General features: G+C 34.8%; 1 protein-coding gene across 7 annotated transcripts in view; it reads left to right on the top strand.

The window, feature by feature from the left end:
• FSD1L (fibronectin type III and SPRY domain containing 1 like) overlaps nt 1-19,297 on the top strand; it is a 44,505-nt gene extending 25,208 nt beyond the window's left edge. For 4 of the 7 annotated variants that reach the window (XM_087886405.1, XM_034410659.3, XM_087886406.1 and 1 more), the window contains 6 exons: nt 1,016-1,114; nt 4,773-4,902; nt 11,319-11,419; nt 12,349-12,600; nt 14,142-14,230; nt 16,375-19,297. In XM_087886405.1, the coding sequence (XP_087742531.1) occupies nt 1,016-1,114; nt 4,773-4,902; nt 11,319-11,419; nt 12,349-12,600; nt 14,142-14,230; nt 16,375-16,497 (794 nt within the window). In that variant the 3' untranslated portion in view covers nt 16,498-19,297. Of the gene's footprint in view, nt 1-1,015; nt 1,115-4,772; nt 4,903-7,553; nt 7,587-11,318; nt 11,420-12,348; nt 12,601-14,141; nt 14,231-16,374 lie in introns of all 7 variants that reach the window. The other 3 variants (XM_087886403.1, XM_034410658.3, XM_034410661.3) reach the window with 2 other exon arrangements.
• The last annotated feature ends 1,896 nt before the right edge of the window (nt 19,298-21,193 follow it).

The following is a 21,193-nucleotide window of genomic DNA, read 5'->3' as shown; positions in this document are numbered from 1 at the left end:
GCCCAGAATCCTGTCCACGTCCTCAGGAGCCACAGAGTCAAACTCTTCCCAGATAACGCTCTCAAGACCTGCCCCCGTCTCCTCCCCTGGATCTACCCAATCGGAGTCCAGGCCTTCCCGAATCTGAGCGACTTTATCATGCAGGAATTGTACAAAATCCTCAGCTCGACCCTTTAAGGGATCTTCCCGTACCCCCACCTGAAGTAGGGAGCGGGTCACCCTAAACAGCGCAGCTGGGCGGTTCTCTGCAGATGCAATAAGAGCGGAGAAGTAGCTAGACTTCGCTGCTCTTATCGCCACTAGGTAGGTCTTAATATAAGATCTCACCTGTGTTCGGTCAGATTCAGATCGGCTTGTCCTCCAATCGCTCTCCAGGCGTCTTTTCCGACGCTTCATCTCTCTCAGCTCCTCGGAAAACCAAGGAGCTAGACGAGATCGGCATCGGGTCAGAGGCCGCAAAGGCATGACGCGATCCAAGGCTGCAGTAGCCGCCCTGTCCCAGGCGATCACCAGGTCCTCAGTCGAGTCGTGAGCCAGAGTCTCAGGAAATGGCCCAAGCTCCATCAGGAACATTTCGGGGTCCATCAGGCGCCTGGGACGGAACCATTTGGTTGGTTCCGTCCCCCTGCGGTGGGTGGAAGTGACTTGAAAGTCCATGTGAAGGAGAGAATGATCAGACCATGACAAGGGCTTGATGTCTATATCCCCTATTCTTAGATCATTCAGCCACTGATCAGAGACAAAAATCAAGTCCAGAGTGTGATTCCCCAAGTGGGTGGGGCCTTGAACTACCTGGGTCAGGTCCATGGCCGTCATGGAAGCCATGAACTCCTGAGCCGTCTCCGACATCTCACCAGCGGATGGCAGGTTAAAATCCCCCATAACAATAAGAAATGAATACTTAAATTGAATTTTGGGTGTGTTTGTGTACAATCTTTTTTATGCTGCTAACTCTTTTTTGTTTATCGTAAAATCTTTGTGTCTCTAAAGGTTTTTTCCCTACTTCTTCTTCCAGGACTAAGGTTTGATTCAAAATATATGAATTTTCGTGTCCGAGCTTGCAACAAGGCAGTGGCTGGGGAGTATTCAGATCCTGTAACTTTAGAGACGAAAGGTAAAATTGCCCACCTAAAATTAGCTTCATGTATTCTCTTAAATATGGGTAGGCTTATCAGATATGAACTTAACTATAAAGGAAATATCTTTGGGCAGTACCTATATCTCCATTTGATGTAACTTAGTGTTTGAGTTATATTCTTGATGCTGGACAATATGCTTCATCAAAATTTGCAGTTTCCATATACACAAAAAGATCTACACATAGGAGCAAATCTGTATCAGCTAGCTTTGACATTTATTTTAGTTTAAGGCAAAGCTTGCAAATATGGCGAAAGTGAAAATACTAAGAATGTCATTTGAACCCTTTTGCTAATATCAGTTTACTGTAAGATATTATCAATTAACTAATACAGTATTGGCCAAAATTGTGGAAACCTTTTAGGAAAAGTTTATTTTCTAAAACTAGCTAATAACCACTTTTTTTTTTTGAATAGTACCATAAAATTATATATCAATGGAAAGATAATTTAATCAATGTAAAAGAAAGAAATAGGTGGCATAAAAATAGAAATTTCTAAATCAGGCAACAGTGAAGCCAGTGACTTTAAAATATGAATTATTATGTGTAAACACAGAAGAGGCGACATATTGGTTAATATCATCCTGAAGATTGTGGCAGATCTCTGCATGGCCGTAATTTGGGGACGTGAAATGAGCCTTAAACTGATGGATTTGAATTATCCATTTTGGAATTTTTTTTTTGTGTTGATAAATATATTATATTATCTCGAATTACAAGGCAAGAGAATTATGCTGGGGCATGTAGAAGATCGGGTTGTTACCCACTACGATGACGGGAATTAATAATCCTGATGAAACCCATAATTATTACTATATGGAATATAATTATAATGTCACTCGGGTGGTTGTTTTTACTTTTATATATATAAGAAGATATTTACTACTGATGGGGGCAGATATGATTGAAGATTTTGAATAAACTGTTGCACCAGCAAGTTATGTTACCCGATTATGGATGTTGGTTCTACCAATCCAGTGGAAAGATTTTAAAGAAGATACTATATGGATTATAAATTTAAAGTTATTGTCTTTTCTTTTTTTTTTTTTATTTTATTTAGATATAATGGAAAATATAGACATAGATTTTTAAGAAGGGTGGGCAGTGAATCAATGATATTAAGAAATGTTGTGTATGGTAATTTTGCTTGATAGTGGGTGAATAAGCTAGTCAGTAGATTGATTAGTCTAAGAAAAGGGATTTTTAAGTGATATATTTAGGGGAGTGGAGGAAATGGATACAGTGGAATAAATGTTAAACTAGATTTGATGGGGAAGGCTGCTTTGAAATGTCATAGTAATATACATAGAAGATTAAATGTTAAAGTAGGACTTATTGTATAGTTTTAAAGTGGAGAAGTTATAATGTCATAGTATAATGTCTTTTTTTTTCTTTTTCCTTTTTTTCCCTTTCTTTTCTCTTTTCTCTTTTCTGAAATGTATGGATAAAGGGGGATGTTATAATATTAATAATATTTTTAGTAAGTAAAGGTCAATATCTAGAGGAGGGAGTAAGTAATCTGTTATGAATTAGTTTTTTTTTTTGTTATGAAGAAGTCACGGGGGGGATGGGTGGGGTGGGGAGGGGGGGTTAGGGAGGGGGAGGGAGAGGGGGGGAAAAAAAAGGGGGAAAAATCTGTATTTGAAAACTTTTTCAATAAAAAAAAAAAGAATGTAATGCAATAACTTTTATGAAGGATTTACTATTAGAATAGCAGTTACAGTATAAAGAAGAAAAGTGAAACATGTAGAAAAAACGAGATATACAAAAATCACCATAGAAAAAATGAGATGTACAAAAATTATTACGTCAGTTAATACTTAGTTGGGTAACCTTTAGCATGAATTACGGCCTTACAATGGCTTCCCATGGAGTGAACCAAGTCTTTTAGTTCTGCAGTAGTTATAATATGAAACCAAGATTGAATGATTGCTTCTATTAACTGGGTTTTATTGCTGGGTCGCTTCTGACTAAGATTCTTTAGTTGGCTCCATAGATTTTCAGTTGGGTTAAGATCTGGGCTATTCCAAGGCCATTCCAGCAGTGGAATATGATTATCTTGAAAACTCCAAAAAAAAAAGGTAGTGTTATTAGCCATCAAACTTCAAAAATACACTTTTCCCAAAAGGTTTCTGCAATTTTGGTCACTGCTGTATATAAGAGCCTTGGTGGTGCAGTGGTTAGAATGCAGTATTGCAGGCTAATTCTGCTGACTGCCGACTGCCAGCAGTTTGGCAGTTCGAGTCTCACTGGTTCAAGGTTGACTCAGCTTTCAGTCCTTCCAAGGTTGGTAAAATGAGGACCCAGATTGTTGGGGGCAATATGCTGATTCTGTAAATCGCTTAAAGAGGTCTGTGAAGTGGTATATAAGTTTAAGTGCTATTGCTATATATACTTTGTATAAGAAAAAATATGTGAAGCTTTTAATAGCAATTATCACTGCCACAGCATGTGCAAAAATGTTCTGAATATTATTTCTGGGATTGAAAGCCCAAGATTATTTAAGGATAACTGATCTTAAGTATTGCTTTAAAAAGAATTTGGCTGGGGTATGTGCATGTGTTCATACACACATACAGTATAATTCATTGCAGTTAGATTAGAATTGCTACAAAGTGCTTTGGAGTGCTGTGTTTTTCAGCTACATCTGTTAACTTTGAGTTATGGAAGATGCATTATAATATTTTATTTATGCTACTTTTAATGGAGTAAATTGTCACTTAGACTACTTTTCAAGTTTAGCATTATACAAATGGCTCAGTTTTCTAGAGAATGTTCAAAGTTTTATATTAAAATAAGATATACCTGCATAATGCATTCTAATGTAATATTATATTACATAGTTTCTAACAATGGAGACAAGTGCAACAACATAGACACATTTAAGTGATAAAAATGAACTTTAAATTTCCATAAAGCATTTTCCATGAGAAATGTGATTCAGTTCTGATAGCTAGGTTATTTTAACACTTCTGGCCTCTGGGAATACTAGCCATCATTTCATGGACACTGTTTTTGTTGCAGTAAAAATTGGAAATATGTTTCTGAGTTTTATCATTTAAATACTAAGCTTTCTCCATTTAATACATTTATTTAACCACTGAAAGATCAAATGATAATAACCTAGTGCTCTATCAATTAGATTAGCATGTTTGTTGTCCTTATATCAGTTAACATTGAAAAGAAGTACACTGTTTTATTTATAACTGTTACCAGAACTCCCTTAATATCAAATTGGCATGGTTGTCTTCCATTGTGTATATATCTTATTCCTTAATTAAAATTGAGAAATGTGATCGTTTATTCTTTCACATTTTAAAACTGAGGACTAAACTGTACATGTAATTGACATTTTAAAACTGTGATCAAATGTCCAGGCTTTGAGGGTGAAAATTAAGGATATTCTCATGTTTTGCTTGTTGCCGAAAAATAACTCATTTTATGCTTATTTATTTTTGAAGGTACTGGTAGTATGATTTTTTTTTATCAAAAAACACTTTAAGGGGCTAAGAGTTAAAAGATTGAGGCAATTTTTGGGAAAAAAACCAATGATTCTGAGAAGGGACTTGGCATTAAATAAAGATATTTATTTTAATATCTATTTAAATAAAATTCTATTTTAATCTTTGTTTAGCTCTTATATTCAATCTTGATGGCTCATCATCTCATCTTAACTTAAAAGTTGAAGATACCTATGTTGAGTGGGACTCTACTGGAGGGAAAAGCCAAGAAAGCAAAACAAAAGGAAAAGAAAACAAAGGCAGGTGAGAAAACAGAACCACTCTAAGTAATATTGCAGAGGGGAAGTTGGATATGCATAAGGGATTAAAATTATATTTATTTTCTTCAGTTTTAGAAACCCTGCCATGCTATTGATTCTTATTGTTCATATTACTAGCAATCTGAGATAGTCTTGAAATGTTCCATCTCTGGAAGAAATGAGAATTCTCATTTTCTGCAAAAAGTGGTAATGCAATAACCTTACAAGATAATACATTTCACATTCTCTGCTTAGGTGTATGGCTATAAATCTTACTGTGCTAAATATACTGGACTATATTACTTACTTATTTAGGATCAATAATTTATTGCGTTTTGTGTCCACTCATGGATTTTACATGTAAATGATCCTTTATTAAAAACAGATTTTTGCATAAACTAAAAATATGAAAAATAATATGAAGGTTATGTCACAATAATGGGGAATTTTTCTTTAAATGTACAATAGAAAATCTTAACTTAGTGAACAATTTTGTAAACTAAAGATTAAGATTTTCTTACCAAAGAAAAATGTGGAACTTTGGGTTTTTTTAAGATCTTCCTTATTAAAACAAAAGAAAGTCACTTTGTATCTTTTTTTAACCATTTAAAAAAAACATCCTAAAAATGGAGCCCAGGGTGCTAGAATGAATTCAAACCAAAGGTACTTGAATACATTTTTAAATGACAATTAGCAAACAACATAACACCCATTACAGATATATGAGGCATATATTATCCTTTGTCAAAGGAATGACATTGCCTTTGATATCATCAGAAATCTTAGTGCTCATCCAAATAACTGGAAGAAATAATACTTCATGGATTTTCAGAAAACTCACAAGAGGAGGGAAAGGCAGTTATGCAAATAATCTGTAGACATTTGTTCCTGGAATTGCAATTGCAGCCATAATTTAAGAACATTTTAAGAAAACAAACCATGGCTAATATTACTATATGGTTTGTATTACATCATAAGCCATATGCAATTCCAGAATACAGAATTGTGGTTGCATACTTACGCCACTATTTATATTCAGCTTGTAGAAGTTTTTCTTTCCTTAATCATGGCTCCATGTGTTGTTCAAATACAAAGAGATGTTTGTTTCTTAATCTGTGATTACCTCCCCTTTCTGTAGCTTGATTGTAAAGACAGGGACAGGAGCAGCCATAAGGCAGAATTGATGTGGTTTCAGCCTTTTCATTGTTTTGTTTCAGTGCCATTGAGTGTGGGAGTATTGAAACAGTATGTGTGCATATTATGTATGTATGTATGTATGTATGTATGGATGGATGGATAGATAGATAGATAGATAGATAGATAGATAGATAGATAAAAAGATAGAAAGATAGAAAGATAGATAGATTTCGTTCATTTATTCTATTGTTCAGGCTTTTGAAGGAACCCAAAACAGTGTAGAAAAAGAATAATAAATAGGAATAAATTAAAAATAATAATGAATAATCAGCTTCCCTAAGGGGAATAATAAAAACCAAACAAACTGATGTCTGTGAAGATTCTCGGTCATCCAAGTCATGGTTGTCCCAAAGGTACTTTTTCAAAAGGCAACTGGACTTTGTTTTTCCTTGAAGATGTTTTACTTTTCATCCAAGAAGCTTCTTCAGTTCTGAACTAAAGAAATTTCTCAGATGAGAAGCAAAATGTCTTCAAGGAAAAACAAAGTCCAGTTGCTTTTTGAAAAAGTACCTTTGGGACAAACAAATGGATCTTAAAAGGCTGGCACTTGAACAAAGGCCTCAGCCATCATTTAAAACAAAATTAGGAGCATGGGGAACTCTATCAAGAAAGAATTCTATAATGGGGAAGGATTAGCGTCAATAATACTTTTTAGTTTTTAAATAATAATAATTGTTATTTTTGTATTATTGTTTTTAACCCTATTGTATGCCGCCCAGAGTCATTCATTTTGTGAGAATAGCAGCTACATAAATTCTATAAGATAAATAAATAATAAACAGACAAACCCCTACTTCTCTTAACCGTGCTGGGTACCAGCCCTGCTAATGGAACCATAAGATTTAGGGCTTTATCAATACTTTAAATTGGGCAGAGTAAATCATAATGCAGGTCATTAAGAATCATGGTTTTGATGGTGTCACTTAGCTATACATGTAATAGACCTTAAAGCTGTGTCCTACAGTAACCAGATATTATGTGTTGCTGTGGGAAAATTATGAAAATAATTAAGCCATGAAGCAGTAAAACTCTGCTTTCTTGGTTCAAGTAGAGTCATGATAAGCATATCAGCCATGGTAAGAACAGTAAGAGAAGTAGGGGAAGCTTAATGTCATTCAGAAGATCACCAGTTTTTATAGGATGTTTATAGAACCTTCTTTAACTGAGATATTTGCTTATATGGAGAGCTAACAGCAAACTCTGTCTGCCCATAATTCGCCATATTGTCTGGCAAATTATAGTATACCTATGGGTAAGTATACAAACTGTAGTTAGTGCCAATTCTGGATTAACATGTTGTGACAGTGACAGTGTTACATATCAAACAAGTAGATGACTTTTTAAAATAATCCTCCTCCCATAGTAATAATTTAGAAATTGTTTTTTAACTACTGCTTTTTAAATACAAAACCTTGTGTAGCAGAAAATAGCCTTTAACAAACTATTTTTATCTGACAGTGGCCAGATTACCCTTCTGAAGAACAGTACAAGGTGATATTGTGTCTCCTCTTAGCCATAGGGTTTAGCTCCAGCTTTACTCTTCATTTTTTCCCTTTCAATTCTGTCTCTCTGTAGACTTGGCATGAATCCCACAGCCTTTACCAGTACACAAGCCACTGTATTCCAGTAGAACCTTCAGTGTGCTTTAATTTGTCACCTTTTGCATAGCCCCTCTAATTTCCTTTGTGCAAAGCATCCAAAGCATTATGTTACTTGTAATAATTCGAAAAATAGAGGTAATTAAGTTTAAATGAGGAAAATCTGAAACCTGCCTAGCTTGTTTTAATTTTATTTCATTAATAAACAACCACATCCTAGTAAAAATAAGCATACAAGCACTTTCTCTTTAAAAATCTTTCCTGTGTACATATGCTCTCTTATATTTATTCACTCATGCACATGTGTACCTGCATGTGGAAGAGAGGTTGAGGTAATGTAAACAGCATTGGAGTGCCACAATGCAAGTTCCACCCTTTTTTATGTGTTAGATTTGTATGTTTTCATATGGAAGAGGCAAAGATTATAACACAATGCAGCTTCTTTTGATGAAAGCCTCAAATCTTGCAATTGTCCCTACATATGTATACCAATATGGGAAGCCCTTTGTCCACAGGGTTTCTCAATGAGCAGTCCTATTTACTGTAGTATCATGCTTTCCAACCCCTGAGCCAGTCTGAGCAGCTGTGTGCTGCACTTAAAAATCTAAGCATTCTTGTTTTCTGCATATTTCAGATTCAGCCAGTTAATGTATCACATTTACACTATCCTGTTTTCCCCAAAATAAGATATCCCCTGATAATAAGCCCAAATGGGCTTTTGGACGCATGGCAATAAGGCCAAGCGCTTATTTCAGGGTTCAAAAAAAATAAATAAATGACAGGGTCTTATTTTCGGGGAAACACGGTATATATAGACAGAATCTGTTTTCTGGGCAGATTATGGTCTTCTTCCTGTTCCTCTTACATTGAAGTGTGTGTAATATTCACAGGAGCTGGTGGACTATTTACTCCATAATAATGATGGAGCCCATTTACTTCCCAATTTGAAGTAAATTGAAGTCTCTGTCACTGCAAGCATTAAACTGAGGTATCTGCTCATTAAAACTATCCAGTAGAGTCCTTTTTAGGCAGACTCTGCTCTTTATTACATTGTTCCTTGGTCTGAGTCTCTTGATATAAATCTCTTTGCTGAAGGAACACTTAGGTTTTGAGCTGCCTACTATGTTAAACATGAAGCTGACATCAAAATAGACACCCTCTTTCCAAAAATTGCAGTCAGATAGTGAAATGGATAGATAAATATGGAGCACTGTATTAACAGTTTTGGATCAATCATTATTAGAGGAGATTGATTGGCAAAATTCTGTGTTGGCTATGTGTCTGCTGCAGTATGAATTAAAACATTGGTTTCTTCTGCCCTCTGTAGACAGACTAGATAGAATTCTACATCAAAAGAATAAAGCAGACTTTCTTAATCAGATAAGTTTTAATAATTACCCTGCATGTCTTTTCATACAGAGAGAGTGTTCTAGTTAAAACACTTTTTTTGCTTTGAATAAACAAAATATCCTGGAAATGGTACAACTCAACTACAGTGGCTTATCAAATCATTTGATTGTATGCATTATGGTACTATCCTAATACAGTCACATAATTTGGCTTGTATTATTCATATATTGATTCGTGATTTCAAGTATGACAAATATTTAAAATTATAAATGCAGTTGAGAATACTAGTAAAGGCTGTTAATATAAAAATATTTTCTGGGTGAAGGGAACTTGGAGCACACTGGAAAAATAGCATGTAAAGTTTTAGAGGGGCAGGGGAGTATTAATTTTAGTCTATGTTTGTCTTAATACCAAACATGGCAGTGCTTTAGTAAACTTGCTCTTTTTCTGCATAACCTGACAGCAAACCTAAGATTGCTTTTTTGGTGGTAATTAGAATAGACTTTGCAGTAATGACTGACTTGGAATATGAAAAGAGATGTGTGTATTAATCCTTTTGCTTGAATAAATGCTTAATTTCTTGGCTTTGCTGTCTTTCATGCTTCACTTCTTTCTTTCTTTTTTCTTTTGGTAAGTACTTTTTTCTGAAATGTTTACTTGGTGAAACACTTTTTCAGTGATATATGGTTAATGTTTTCAGCACCCACAGTAAGGTTTTATTTTGGAAAAATAATTTCTGCTTTATGGTCTACAGGAGGGATAGGCAACTCTAGAGTTCCCTCCAACTGTCCTTCTGAATTTCAATTTTTGGCCAGTTTGAGGCAGGAAGCACATCAAAACTGTAATGTAAGCCTCAAAATAACATATTTTATTTTTAAAAATACATATCCAACCCCTCCCAAAAAACCTAATGGGAAAATAAACTTCCAAGGGTAGGAATAATATGGCCCTAATCACTTTGCATCATTATCATTACACCAAAAATGGATCTATATTCCCTAAGAAGTAATTAAGCATGATCTTTGATCACCAATATGTTGTCCATAGTAGTTTATTATATTACAGTCTAAATTATAGTAAGTAAATTAGTCTAACTTAGTACATCTCCAGTATTTATATAAAGAGAAGGTGCAGGTAGTCCTTGCTTACAGTATGGTTATAAAATGTGATGTTACATGACTGCATTGCTTAGCAACAACAATTCCAATTGCTTGTTGAGTTGGGGCTGTTAAGCGAGGACATCCAATCAATGTCCTATCTGCTTCCAACAAACAAAGTGAAGAGGAAGCCCTGGGCAAGCTTGCAAGAAGGCTGGTTGATTGGGCTAGGTGTCTGATGCAACATGGCATGAATGTGGCCAGGCTGGGGGTGACTGCTGCCACTGTGGGAGGATGTTCAGTTGCCCACTGCATATTTTCCCACTGTGCAAATATGCCCAGGGTAGGGGTGGCTGCTGGTGGTTCGGGAAGATGCACAGGTGGCCACTACAGTGCCACACAAGCATGCACTACAGAGTGTGGGTGAAAGGGTGCTGTGGACTCCAATCTCACACTCCGTAGCTGGGCTCCTTAGGTGAAAAAGCAGAAGGAGTAGTAGGAATGATTTACAGGAGTGACTTGCAACCTTCCCTGCTGTTTTCCCTACATACTTTGCTAGTGGGAAGACAGCAGGGAAGGTTGCAAATGGCAATGCTGCAACTGTCATACATGCAACCTGGTTGCCCAGCACATAGATCGTGATCATGTGATGGCTGCAACTTTGAGAACTGGTCATTACTGCCACTTGTTCAGCGCCATTGTAAATTAAAACAGTTGCTGAGTGAGTGTTCATTAACTGAGGACTACCTGTACTACCAGTGCAATGCTTTAAATCTGGAAGATACACTAAGGGAGAAAGGGTGATGCAATACTGAAATTGGGCATTTTCTTGGTTTTATGATACTAACACTTAAGGTATTAATACGGTCAGATTGAGCACCTTCATAAGCAGACTTTTTTGGTGTTATAAAATAACCACCTAGTAATTTGTCAGTAACTTTTCTGTGGTTGCAATATGCTTTATGTTCTACTATCCTATTATCTGCATGGCTTTTTGTTTTGAATATATAGAAATGTGTAAAGCATGCCTGCTTAGACAGTTTTTTGTCTTAAATGTTTCTGCCAAATTTATTTCTCTTTTCAAAGTGTTCAGACTAATTTGGTGTCTTACTCACTTGTAGACATTTTTATTTATATACCATCACAGTCAATACAAATTAATTTCTTGCACCTTATAGAAGTGGCACTCCATCTCCAAAGCGGTCATCAGTTAGCTCACGCTCACCTTTGATAAGGGGCAGCAGAGATCGATTTACTGGAGAATCGTATACAGTCTTGGGTAAGGTTTTTAATAAAACTTTTTAATTATAAATATTATACAGTTATGCATGCCTTTATTTCTTTAAGGCTTTCTTATCCCAGTCAGAAACCCAAAAAAGTTCCAAGAGCTACTTATAAACTTCACAAATTAGATTATTAGCACCTGAGAAGCATTTCAACACAAGAAAAGGGATTGATTGAAAGAAAGGGAAAAGAGCCAAACAAATTTGTTCATTGCCTAGATAAATAATTGGTTAGGTGTTATTAAGTAAGGCTGAACTCTTGTTGACTGTATGGACAAATGTTTATTATTTGTTATTTTGTTACATTTTAGTTAATGTAGTTAATTGTAGCTATTCCAAGGACATTACAATTTTTTAAAATCTCATTTGTGCATATTATCTTTTCTTTCCTTGTCTCCTTCTCTGAAAATTGCCAGGAACAATATAGTTCATCTTTTGTTCACATCACACCCCCAAAATTTATGATTGCTTGTTGGTCAAGCTTGCAGCGATTTTATATTTAATTTAGGCTGGGAAATTGTTTCTTCTTGCAGTCTATAATGGTCTTAGTAACAGTGTCCAAATTGGTAATTTTAAAGCATTTTTCTCATTCTTGCTCTACTTTTTGTTGGTTGTATTTTAGCTTGCACTACATATGTTCTCTTTTGTGATGATCTTTTCTGCATTTCTTCTCTTTGGTTCTTTTCATGAGTTCAAGGTTCTGAGGAACAAGAACAATCTGTAGAAGCCCATCCAGTGGCCATTGATGGGGGGAGTCCAACTGGGAGTTGTATAAAAATAGGAAGATATTAACAATATGTACAAGCTCTAGTTTACACCTGTATACTTTGTGTCTGATATTTAACATGTATGTGTTTTTAATCTCTAAGGAATCTCACTTTTGACATAAAGTGTTAATTGATACTGGAACTGTGTTTCCTTCCAGGAGATACTACAATTGAAAATGGACAGCATTATTGGGAAGTGAAAGCCCAGAAGGACTGCAAAACATACAGTGTAGGAGTAGCATATAAAAACTTGGGAAAATTTGATCAGCTGGGAAAAACCAGTACAAGCTGGTGTGTTCATATCAATAACTGGCTCCAGACTACGTTTGCAGCCAAACACAATAATAAAGCAAAAACACTAGATGTCGTGGTGCCAGACAGGATAGGAGTCTATTGTGACTTTGATGGAGGTAATTTTAAGACTTCAATGCTATTACTTAAAAAACCTGAAATTTTCCAATCCAGTATCAATTATAGCGGACAGTGGACTGAAAAAAACGTGGTCTGAATTTATCTTTAACTGTTTTCTATAAAACAAAACAAAATACTTTTTAGTATAGTTTCTAAATGTATTAACAGGGTAAGAACAAGAGCATTAATTGAAATGGGTATTATATCAAACTTACATAAACTTTGAGTTTCCAATTTATTTCCATTCATAATCCCAAAATGGAAAGGGCTTTACACTATCTGAAGGAATAGGTATGGGCATTTTCAGTGATAGTATACTTCTCCCCAATTCCCCAGGAGATACATTTGAATCTGATTTTTAAAAATTCTTCCAGGCATTTTAATCATTTGGTCTGTTGAGTTTAGCTTATTTGCTGCTTAGTAAATTTTTAATTACTGGCACTGCTGCTTTTATCATTTTAATATTTGGAATTTTAATTACTGTGTTTTACTATGCATTTTATTTGTTCAGAATGTCTGTGTTAAGCTACTCTGGATAAATCTGGTTTTCAAAAGCAGCATATATAACAAACAAATGGTTTGCTGAGTATTTATTTAGGTTAAAGTGCTGCTGCAATGTGTTGATACTGGATCGGAAAATCCTATACCATACAGAATTTTATGTCAATTAGTAATGCAGAATCTTGCAGCTTTTCTAACAATTGTTCTTACCATTTGTCAGGCATGATTTGAAATAGCTGCAGTGGCCCTATATCTTTTCACTATGAAACAGTGTCAAAAGTAAATAGAGAATAACCCTTCCAATTTAAAACAGAGGAGCAGGGAATTAGAGAAATAAGATTTTTTGAGAAAAGTAGTCTTGTGTGCATTATTAAATCAATTTTTAACTTCATTATCTTAAATCAAAAATGTCAATCAAACAAAACTTTATTGTGGTCATAAACCAAAATGAAATACAATTACAAAAAAAAGACCATTAGCTATTAGATGTGAAATAGAATCTCTCTATTCACAAGTGCAACATCTGTGATTTTCTGGGTGTAAATGGTGGTATGCTTTATGAGACCTCTCTAAGCTTTCAGAGGTTTCCATAAAGTAACCAGTGCTGAAAGTAGTGTTGGGCTAGACTGATTGTTTGAACAGGCAAAATAAATGCTATCGTATGTGCTTTAAATATGTGCATAGATTACCTTTTTGGCCATTGGGAACGCTGTGTGTAGATGTATACCTGTGCTCTCATTCCATACGTTCTGCTTCCTAGTTCATGTGGTAGCTGGCATAGAAAACAAGTATTGAACAACTTGCTATCCCATAATCCATCTATTCTAAGTCAAGAGCTACTTCTTAGTTACCCACTCTTGCTATAAGATACGCTTTTTAGTCCTGCATGCTGACACTGGCAGCAAGAGTTGTGGGTGATGGCTAATGGCATGTTAGGAGGTAACAATATTTGCTTCAAAGATTTTGAGCATTTCCTGATTGAAAAGATTTTTGAGGTTTATTTTTGAATGGAAATATTAATCTGCATTTCTCTCTTTAGGTCAACTCTCTTTCTATAATGCAACCTCAAAGCAGTTGTTATATACTTTCAAAACAAAATTTACCCAACCTCTATTACCAGGCTTTATGGTTAGTATTTGTTATCTAATCAAATTACTGTCGCAATGTTTCAGTTTTACCATTTCAATTACTCTTGTAAATAAAATCAAAATTAAAAAATGTTATGAGGAAAGCTGTAATATAATATATTTTAGACTACTTGCAGGTTTTGATGGGTATGACAAGCCTACAATAATCTATACTGCTTAGTTCATTATTTCTTTTTTAAGTGACAGTCTGACTCGTTTAACTCCTACATTCTTTAAAGATTCAGAGAAACATCTAATAAATTAAAGAAGTTAAAACTGATAATTTAGACTTTTAAAAAAATTATTTAACACATACTCTTATAGCTGTAAAATTCAGGTGCATAATTTTTATAGATAGCAGAACAAATGTTCTGAGTATATACATTCTTGTTTTTCTTTCCGTAGAGAATCTGAATGGCTATTAGAATAAAGAATACTGACTTGCTTATTTATCAAATTTATATGTTATTCAACTCCCAATGTTTATTAGTTCTATTGAAGTGAGGCTATATCCTCTCTATTTAAAAAAAATAAAAATACTTAATGCAGACTTTCCCAGCTTTGTGCCTACCAAATTTGTTGAGCTACAACTCCCAGAATTTTTGGTAGACATACCCTGACCTACAGTGCTAAAAAAGGATAAGGAATCAATGTTTCTAAAAGCTATAAGTAATTAAACAAATTAGAAGAAAGCCAATTCTGTGTTTTTTATTAATTTGAATATCATTGCATTTTTCAGTTCTCAATTTGTTTCTGTTCTAGCTGCTGTTTAAGATTATTTTCCTATGGCAGTTCAGAGTTTATTAAAATTATATAATTAAAGCCTATATAAATAGTAGGAATAAAGGGAATTTATATGTGAAATATATGTAAAGGAAAAACAAGAATTATATATAATTAATAGAATTAAGCTAATAGTAATTAAATCCCAAATTCTGGGGGAAAGGCATTGAAATCTTTTAAATTTCATAGCAGACTACATTTTTTGTAGTCTTTAGGGAAGACATTGCGAGGCATTGGGTTTTCAATAAAACATTATGTTTTATTCTATCAAATTATACTTCAGATGCTAGTATTAGCTAAGCAAACTTTTATAGATGCAACTGGCCCTTTGAATAGTTGGCATCAATATTTTAATATTAACTATCAGTATTTCAAATTGATCCTGGAAATAAATGGATAAAGAATGAACATAAGACAAAAATAGTTTCAAATTGTCCACCACAATCAACTATGCACCTGAATTTTGAGAATCATTTTTATTAGCATCTCAGTTACAGTGTTTTACTATGGAAATAAACATGGATCACAAGGCAGCTTTTTGAAATGAAATCAATCAATCTACATTGTAGATTGTAAATTGTAAATCCCAAAATTTGGGATTTAATTACTACTATTTCAATTAATTCTATTAATTATATAGAACATTCTCCACCCTGGACAATCTCTAAAATTTGAGAAATTCTGAAGAAATTAATAACAGAGAGTTGATGGACTTCAATGAGAGAGAAACTAGCAAAAATTGGGCAAATATGGACAAGAAGTTCATGTTGCTTATTCTTCATGCAATCAAATCTAGTTCTGGTGTTAAGTTGTGTCTTGCCATTTTCTGTTTCCATTCTTTCAAAAACTTCATTAGAACATTTTTTGATATGATACAAGTTGCTTGTCTAACAAATGAAGTATCTTATCTTGTGTAAAAGGTATACTCAATTTTAAAATAATACTGTGTTTTTCCTGATGTGTCTTGCATACCAATCATTAACAATTCTTAATAAAAAGATAAATGTGAGGTAAAGTATGGTTTGTCATGATAGGAACAACTTATACTGAGTTATAAGGTGAGGACTGAAAATTTTTGTGTATTATTCTTTAGCACAGTGTCTTGATTTATTAAAACAATCCATATTCAAAGTGTAGTTTGAAGTTGGTTGGTTCAGCATACCAGAATTAATATTGTAAGTAAAGCTTAGGGTTAGAGCATAGTGTTGAGTCTGGTTAGTAATTAAAAAAGAAAGAAAATGCTTGATTTTGAAACAGCCACAATAAGGCAGTGAGAAATACGTGATTCCAGTGATAATTTGTTTTCTTTTTAAGAAGAAAGCTTGGATAATTTTTCATTGTTTTTTATATCTTATTTTTTAGGTTTGGTGTGGTGGGCTCACATTGACAACAGGGTTGCAAGTGCCAACAGCTGTGAAAACACTGCAGAAAAGTGAAAATGGGTTGAGTGGTTCCACTGGTAGTCTAACCAATGTTGTCCAGTGATGTTCCTGCTTAACAGCTACAATAAGATCAAAGAACAGTTTAATGCATTCTTGCTACTTCCAATGCCTGACCACCACTAGTGCAAAATGCTTGTATTGAAACTGGCTTCTACTGAAGTATTAGCAAGAATGTATTGTGGTATAATAGGAAAACATTGGTTTTGACAAAGGAATATTTCAGATTATAGCTGTATGCTTCTCTTAGACTAAACATGACTACTTGTCTTATGGTTGCTTGACTGATAATTAATTCTGAATGATGTGTAACAAAGACAAGTATGATCTTAGTATAACTTCCCTCCAGCCCACCCCCACTGCTTTTCTCCTTTCTAGGTTTTCTAATAATTAGGTTTAAACTATAAGAAAATGAACTAAACACTGACACTTATAAAATGGGAATCTTTTAATAGTCAGAAAAAATGTCCACAAATAGAAAAGGGGAGGAACATGAATTAATGTTTTGATTATTGTCCTTTCATTCAATGTAGCTCTTTTATTGTCAGACTCCAAGACTTAACTTTGTTATTCATCCTAAGTAATTTTATGTTGGTACTTTGTGTCTGTTACTTTACAGAATGACTGATGTCATCTATATTTCACTACTGTACATATTTACAACCAATCAGTTTAACTTAATGAATTTTAGAGAAGTTTCTGTTTCTTTTTGATGTCTGTTCATTCTCATTCATGTTTGTAAATGTTTTCAATTATGAGGCCTCTTTAAATGAACTTGGTTATGAAGCACTTCTGAATCTTTAAGAATCCACTCTGTGTCAGAGGCCTATTGGAGTATATGATCAAATTTGCTTCTAGCCCTACAAAATTTTATCCTTACCCCCATACACTGTCTATATTTAACTTTCTCTAAATCTCTTGCGTCTTTTAAGAAATTTCACAAGAGTGTAAAGAAAAGTGCTTTTTATATCAAAGCACATTCATAATTGTCCTGTTTGAAAAAAAATAGATATGTGCAATCTTAGAAATTTGGGATGGATGTTCTCAGTTGAACTGTCTGTCCAGTTGCTTTTCTCAGGTTCTTCTTGACGTTTCCCCTTTTCAACCAACTTGAATCAAGTTAAAGCTGTGTAGAAAAAGTATGTATTTATCATGTAAACCAAGAAATTGTTTACAATGTAATATTCTATAGGCAAGACTCCCTGTATTTGTGATACTTTTTAGAGTATTTAATCTCAATTATATATTACTTGCATATTTGACTTATGAAATAAAATTTTTCTTATAACTGGCTTGAACATCAAATGCCAACTCCACTGGGGAATAAAAGGATTATCCAAAAAATGTTATTCACATTTGGAATGGTGAAAATTGGTCCAAATTATCCTGAATCTTGTGGAAATTTGAATGATGCAGTTGTTAAAAAGTAGAATTGATCATTTACTTCTGAGAGGTACGTATGCAGTGATATACATTGTCACTTCAATTATTCAGACATCTATTAATATTCCACAACTCAACTGCTTTCTAATTTATTTTACTCTTTCACAGTGGTAAGTGTTTGGAGGTTTTAATATGCATCTCAAAAATAATGTATTAAAAAAAACACCAAGATTCTTATCTCTTGTTTAAGGAAAATAAGCACTGTAAAATAGTTGAGGGATATTTAGTTCTGATGGTGTTCAACAATCCCTTTCAGTTTTAACAAAGTAAGACACAAGAGGAGATTCTTTAAGCACTTTAGACACTTTTTCTTTACTTATAAAGTACTTTGAAAAGATAATGATATAATTCTTCTGATCAGCTCTATTTGATGGCAAGCATGCAGATGTCGAATGAAAGTATTACGTAGTTTGTGTTTTGGGTACGGAATGCTAGATCATAACAATGGATAGTGTTTTTCCAGTATGTACATAATTTGTTTGCTTACTTACTGTAAAATGTATTTTTGTATTATAAATAGTTTTGTTTTGTAAGTTTATGAGAAAAAAACAAATCAGTTTTGCTGATTTGGTATTCAGAAAATTAGGAATTTTCATTCAGTAACTGAGTACCAAAATTTTGTAAACTAGCTTAGAAATTGAATAGTTGATTAAAATTAAATGTCAAATGATGTGAATTTATTGTCAAAAAATACTTAAGCCACATGGACAATATTATGGATGAAATTTTAATTTAGTATTATTTAAATATTACAGCATTGTGATATAAGACAAATGCTAGGAGTTCAGTTTAATATTACAGACTTAAATAACTGGCTAAGGAGAAAGTAGAAATAATCCTTTTTTTAGTGAACTGTTGTCTCTGCTCCCTGCCTTTGCTTCTGGATATGCATTCTTTATGAGAACAGGTTTGAAGCAAATCATTATGTTATGAGTACTGACATTTGAATTATGCAAATTATAATTTGATACAGTAGCATTTCTTCTGTGAGTGGTTTCACACTTGTTGACCTTACCTCTTCTAGCCATTTGGGGCGTTTGACACTAAATTGATTGAGCACACTGTATTCAAGGTCTTGCCCTATAAGGTGACTGTTCCCTTTTTCACCACTTGTAAAACAGTTCTGCACGTGCCTTTTCAAACTAGGGCCATATCTCTCTTCTTGGTTATGGTATTAGATGCTGAGATTAGAATGCATATTATTACTACTAAACAAGGATATTGTGGATTGATGGTTCTGCTTCCATTCGGTGCTTTAATCTTAATCCTTGAGAAAGTATCCAAAAACAATAATCTCATCCCAATCACACTGGGTGCCTTAGAACCCATTGAGTTTTTTATTTGCTGTGTCTAACTCAATCACACCTCGGAGGGATTTTGTATTAATAAACATTGGAAAACCACTCTTGTAGTCTCTCTTTCTTTAAAAACTATTGTTGGGCTACTGAAATCAGTATCTTTAAGGATGGAACTAATTTTTCTGGCATAAAGCGCTAGTTTGGGGTAGTGAAGAGGTTAGACTGGTACTTTGGAGATCCGTGTTTCTGTCCACTCAGCCACGGAAGCTCACTGGGCAACTAAGGGCCAGCCACACGCTCAGACAAACCTACCTGGTTGTTGAGGGCATGGGATTGCGTGAAAGGCATGCCTCTTGAGTGAAAGGCAGACTATAAACAACAAATTACATGAAAATAGTGCCCAATTTTCCTTTGTAGCTTTCTGAAGAGACAATTTTCATCAGATGCAAGTTTGTTTACCGCTTAGTTATGGTGGGAAGAAGTTAACAATGTTCTTATGATATTGTTCACAGTGCTGTACTTGTACTTTTTAGAGGAAATCATGCTAGAAGGGAGCGATGCTATAAAAAGTCAATAGAAATTTCCAAAATTAACTGGTGGCTTTCAGTGTAAATATGGTTCTCATTCATACTCTCCTCAAATTGAACAAGTCCAAGCTGCTCAATTGGGTTTTTCTAGCAAGCTCTTAATGTGGCCACCTCTGTTGTTATATTGCCTTTGATTATAATCTAACTATGGGCAAAACAGAAAATGGCCATGGATGTAATGCACTGAGGAATTAATTTTATTAAATTTATTGTTCACCTACCTTGTCACAGGGTAAATCTGGGTGGTTTACAATATTAAAAAGATAAAATATAAATATATTACAAAAATATAAATATACAAAAATAAATACAAAATACAACAGCTAAAAAATGGGGAGGGAGCGAATGGGGAGGGGAGAAGTTTAAACTATCACCTCCATCCTGAAGCCCCTCCCTTGGAGCCCCAAGCCTAGTAGAATCTGGTCTTTAAACACTTAGGGAAGATCAGAATTGGAGCTGACCTGGGGGTGGGGGGCACAAGATATTCCAAAGGGCAGGTGCAATGGCAGAGAAGGCTCTTCTGGACCCACTTAACTGGAATACCTGGCTGAGGCCTGCAGTATGCCGCCTCCTAGCATGAGTGGGGTGAGCAAATCCCAGTGGAATGAGGTACATTTTATTTTTATAATCATGAAGATGGGCAATCTTCCTAATCGTGCAACTACCAGTACTGAATTTACGACCACAATTGAACCCAAAATTTCTGTAACTAAGTGAGACATTTGTTGTGAATTTTGCCCCATTTTATGACTTTTCTTGCTAGAGTTGTTAAGTGAATCATTGCAGTTGCTAGGTCAGTAACAGTTAAGTGAATCTGGCTTAGCTATTGACTTTGCTTGTCATAAAGTCGTAAAAGGTGATCACATGACCCCAAGACATTAACTGTCATGTATGAAACAATTGCCAAGCATCTGAATTTTGATCACTTGACCATGGGGATACTGAAATGGTGGTCACTTTTTTCTGTTCCATTGTAACTTCAAACGGTCACTAAACAAACTGTTGTAAGCCGAAGACTACCTGTACTATAAACCAATAACATCAGTTTGTTAAAGATATTCCAACTGATAAATCTTAATTAAAAAACACTTCTAGATATGTTAGGGCAGGGGTTGGCAACCCGCAGCTCTGGAGCTGCATGTGGCTCTTTTAACCCTCTGCTGCAGCTCCCTCCTTTCATCCCTCTCCTGGAGCCCATTATGATGTGGAGCCACAATGCGACCCTGCCCCAATCGCCCCTGGCAATAGCTGTGCCGGCCACGGCGTGGGCCATTGTCTCAGGGCAGAGAGCAGAGTGTATCTCCCTGAGTGACCGAGGTGCGTCCAGCACCAACAAAGGCCAGAAGTAGCCATCCGCTGTTTCCTGCTCCAGTCTGTCGGGCAGCCAGAGAGAGAGAGAGAGAAAGAAAAAGGT

The sequence above is a fragment of the Pantherophis guttatus genome, chromosome 2, assembly GCF_059756535.1.
Source record: "Pantherophis guttatus breed Tessera chromosome 2, ASM5975653v1, whole genome shotgun sequence".
Lineage (NCBI taxonomy): Eukaryota > Metazoa > Chordata > Lepidosauria > Squamata > Colubridae > Pantherophis > Pantherophis guttatus.
This window is presented reverse-complemented; position numbering and strand designations above follow the sequence as displayed.